This window comes from Stomoxys calcitrans, chromosome 3 (assembly GCF_963082655.1).
Source record: "Stomoxys calcitrans chromosome 3, idStoCalc2.1, whole genome shotgun sequence".
Classification (NCBI taxonomy): Eukaryota; Metazoa; Arthropoda; class Insecta; order Diptera; family Muscidae; genus Stomoxys; species Stomoxys calcitrans.
The window spans coordinates 181,591,234-181,595,825 of NC_081554.1; the positions used below are offsets into that span (position 1 = coordinate 181,591,234).

General features: G+C 42.2%; 1 protein-coding gene across 1 annotated transcript; it reads right to left on the reverse strand.

Annotated features, from left to right (window-relative positions):
* Positions 1-2,415: 2,415 nt before the first annotated feature.
* Positions 2,416-4,074, reverse strand: LOC131996234 (uncharacterized). Its single transcript, XM_059365723.1, has one exon. It carries the CDS (start codon positions 4,072-4,074, stop codon positions 2,416-2,418), a length of 1,659 nt encoding a protein of 552 aa, XP_059221706.1.
* Positions 4,075-4,592: the final 518 nt, after the last annotated feature.

Below are 4,592 nucleotides of genomic sequence, written 5' to 3' on the forward strand. Positions count from 1 at the left end.
CCTAACGTGACTAGGCAACTAGTTCGCATCCTAACGATAATTCGGTCGCATAATAACGCGACTGGGCAACTGGTTCGCATCCTAACGATGATTCGGTCGCATCCTAACGCGACTGGGCAACTGGTTCGCACCCTAACGCGATTTAGCAATTGGTTCACATCTTAACGCTGATTAGTTCGCATCCTAACGTGGATTCGTTCGCATCCTAACGCGACTGGGCAACTAGTTGGCCTCCTAACGCTGATTCATTCGCATCCTAACGCGACTGGGCAACTGGTTCGCATCTTAACGCTATCTCGTTCGCTTTCTAAAGCGATTCGTTCGCATCCTAACGCGACTAGGTAACTAGTTTGCATGCTAACGCGATTTAGCAACTGGTTCACATCTTAACGCTGATTCGTTCGCATCCTAACTCTGATTCGTTCGCATCCTAACACGACTGAGCAACTGGTTCCCATCCTAACGATGATTCGGTCGCATCCTAACGCGAATGGGCAACTGGTTCGCATCCTAACGCTGATTGGGCAACTAGTTTGCATGCTAACGCGGTTTAGCAACTGGTTCACATCTTAACGCTGATTCGTTCGCATCCTAACACGACTGGGCAACTGGTTCCCATCCTAACGATGATTCGGTCGCATCCTAACACGACTAGGCAACTGGTTTGCATCTTAACGCTATCTCGTTCGCTTTCTAAAGCGATTCTTTCGCATCCTAACGCGATTAGGTAACTACTTCGCATCCTAACACGACTGGGCAACTGGTTCCCATCCCAACGATGATTCATTCGCATCCTAACGCGACTGGGCAACTGGTTCGCATCTTAACGCTATCTCGTTCGCTTTCTAAAGCGATTCGTTCGCATCCTAACGCGACTAGGTAACTCGTTCGCATCCTAACACGACTGGGCAACTGGTTCCCATCCTAACGACGATTCGGTCGCATCCTAACGCGACTGGGCAACTGGCTGGCATCCTAACGCTGATTTGTTCGCATTCTATCGCGACTGGGCAACTAGTTTGCATCCTAACGCGATTTAGCAACTGGTTCACATCCTAACGCTGATTTGTTCGCATCCTAACGCGACTGGTCAACTGGCTCGCATCCTAACGATGGTTTGTTCGCATTCTAAAGCAATTCGTTCGCATCTTAACGTGACTAGGCAACTAGTTTGCATCCTAACGCGACTGGGTAACTAGTTCACATCTTAAAGCTGATTTATTCGCATTCCAAAGCGACTGGCCAACTGGTTCAAATCCTAACGCTGATTCGCTCGCATCCTAATGCGATTGGGCAACTAGTTCGCATCCTAAGACTGATTCAATTGCATCTTAACGTGACTAGGCAACTAGTTCGCATGCTAACACTGATTCTTTCGCTTTCTAAAGCGATTCGATCGCATCCTAACGCGTCTAGTTATCTAGTTCGCATCCAAACACTGATTCGTTCGCATCCTCACGTGACTAAGAAGCTAGTTTGCATCCTAACGCGACTGGGCAACTAGTTCGCATCCTAACGATGATTCGTTCGCATTCTAAAGCGATTCGCATGCATCCTAACGCGACTAGATACCTAGTTCGCATCCTAACACTGATTCGTTCGCATCGTAAAGCGTTTAGGAAATTAGTTCACATCCTAACGCGGTTCGTTCCTTAAATCTGCTCTTGTCTTTCCAGACTCTAACCAAGTTAGCAGTGATACCGACGGTGTGCGTATAAGCCAACTCTAAGCCCCGAGTAAGCCCACCGCCTGAAGACAACCGAATACCGAACAATCCAAATACAAGCCGAATCCTCAACCGGATAACGGAACTAGCCCAAACTATCCGAATACCGAAGAAACCGATTGAATACTGATTCTTTCCACCCGATCAACCCCTTACATCAAGCATCAGGCACCACCAACACCGTGCACCGAAGAGCTTAGAACATCATTTTGAATTGTACTTATTCAAGTATATTTTCAATAAAACCAGTACTGCGTACCCAGAAAGGGATTTATAGGAGTGTTATTATTTAAGTTTTGTGGATCCTTAAAGGTAAACCCTGGACGACTGCTGACCCACCTCAGCAGTAGATAAAACCACGCTACAAAGTATTTCAATAATCAGACCCATCTAACGAATAATGTTGCTTAGTTGCCCGTTTTGCCGTCTTGGTCATTTTGCTAACCGTTTATAGTTGAAACGCTCCTCCAATAGTCAATCAAACATTTCATTTTATTTGGTTAGCTATAAGCATTGCAGGTTGCATTGATAAATAAGAGCTGATGAATTACAGTGGCAAATCGAGATGTACAATAATACTAACAAAAGCTTAGAAATTATTAAAATTTTTTGGTTTTATAATTGAGAATATATGCAAAACTTTGGTAGGTAGGAATAGGGAGTGAATTGAATCCTTCAATTATGGTCACCTAGACTCTATCGTTCTTCGGCCTGCAATGGCTCATTAACAGCTCCGCTAAAAACACCAGACTGCTTGCTGTCAATCCCACCACAACAATCATCCAAATCCAAAATAAGTCATCAACTCGCAGTACTCTCTTATCCACTGGTGGATTTTCATCGAACAGGGATATATTTTTCAATCTCACCATGTCATAGAAAACACTTGACTTCCATGCCTGTCTAAACCCCAACTCGTTAATGCGATACAATAAATAGTCCAATGGTTCCTTGAGCGGCGAATGGGCAGGTAAAGTGACACAGTGGGGTAAGAAGTCAATAAAACTGAAATCACTGACCAAACAAAATTTCTTATGTCTATAATGCCGCTGCCGTTGTACAAACAGATCCCAGTTAGCCGATAAGGTCAAGTAGCCATAGGTATTGTTGAATCGAATCATGTGCTCGTAGACCATGGTAGCATTTTTACTTATAACCAAAGAATTGCCAAACAGGGGTAAAAAGTAATCCCTGTCCATGCCGTCTTCGGGGCAAAGAATCTTAACTGATGAGTTGCGTAAATCTTCGATCGTCTTGATTTGGCCATGATAGGGTGGACTGGTAAGTAGGGTATTCATGTTGGCTGCGAATTGTGTGCAAATATTGAGACCAGCAAATGACACCAAAAGATAGACAATTTTCAAACAGCGCCAGGAAGTCATTCTGGTTATGAAGGATTGTCCCAAAATTCCGGGCAGTATTTTGTGATTTAGTACGAAATTTAAACGGTGAACAATGCCATCAATATAATAGTCTATAAAGGAATGTAAAATGGATAGTAGCAGGGCGCTAAGTAGTATGCTGCCAAAAAAGTATTCATTCAGCAGTAAGCCAAAAACTTCCCTCACCGTCAAATGAGTGGCACAAGGTATAATGGTGTGGCCGGTAGTTAGTTCATAGTAGGCCGAGTGATGCACCATGTCATCTTCTGTCGTAGTGGGATTCAGAGCTATGGGTATATCCAATTGACCAGCATTTGTCATAGTATTCAGAGCGTAATGGGTGAAAATGCCATTCAATTCGAGTGGTTTGTACATTTCCAGAGAGGCATTAAATTTCTCGGCAAAAAGTAGTATCAACCTAGCCACATAGCCATTGATTTTTAAATTTCCCTTCTTATCGTAGTAGAGTAAGGCTCCTGGGGGATCTTGGCTGGTATAGGTTAACAGTGAGGCATTTTGCATGTTCTGCCAATGTAGGGGATAATATAAGGCCCCCTTCAAATTGGCCATGGTCTTCGAAAGCCAATGGTATTTGGGATAAGGCCTAAGGGCATTCAATTGCAGCAATTCTTCTTCATTTTGTTGGACAAACAGCAACAAGGCATTTGTAATTTTAAAATTTTCACAAGCCCGAAGAAAGTCCTGTTTAAACTCCTCTGGATGTGGGATATTTACAGCTATGACCAAAATTCTGGTCTGCCGGCTATGATGCAAGATGTCTGCTGTTGTCTTAAACAGCTGCTGATCCAAAATCGCCTTGGTAATGAAAATTGTCAATAGTTCGCTGTTAAATTTCCTGCGGTATATGAAATCCAGGCCATAAGTCCCCAACACCTTTGGCTTGGAATATGTGAAGAGTTGCTCAATTCTGAAGTCATTTATATGGCCTTTGTATAAAAATAGCATAGAGTTGAAATGTTTTTCCTTATCTATTTCATGGAAAATTTCCAAATAAGGATTAGTTTTAACATCATCTTTGGTTTCTTTTAAGGCAATTATGGTTGTTGTTGAACACAAAAATAGGCAATAGATTAGAAAAGTTCCAACTGTTATGTACCAGGCTATCATTGTAACTAAAGTTTAAGGATTTTTTTTTTTTCAAAAATTGTCTTAATATTTTCGTGTAACATGATACTAAGCGCTTATGAGGTAAGCAATATTTCAGCAGTTTGACCACGTAATTATATGAATAGCTTAGCTGACCGACAATGACAACGTTTATTTCGATTTGTGAGCATTATTTGCCACCTTTGAAATGTAAAGTTGGACAATTTCTATTAAAGGCAGTAAAGAATTTGCTGTATCCTCATAACAACAAAATGTGAAAGGAAAGTCGAGCGATTTCTACTATGTAAAACCCTACACCTTTCTATCTTATCAGAATAATTTGTACGATAGCACTATACGAGCACCATAATGCTATT

Excerpts from the sequence above, each read along its gene's own strand:
- LOC131996234 (XM_059365723.1), bottom strand. The coding sequence starts at position 4,074 with ATGCTATTTTTATACAAAGGCCATATAAATGACTTCAGAATTGAGCAA.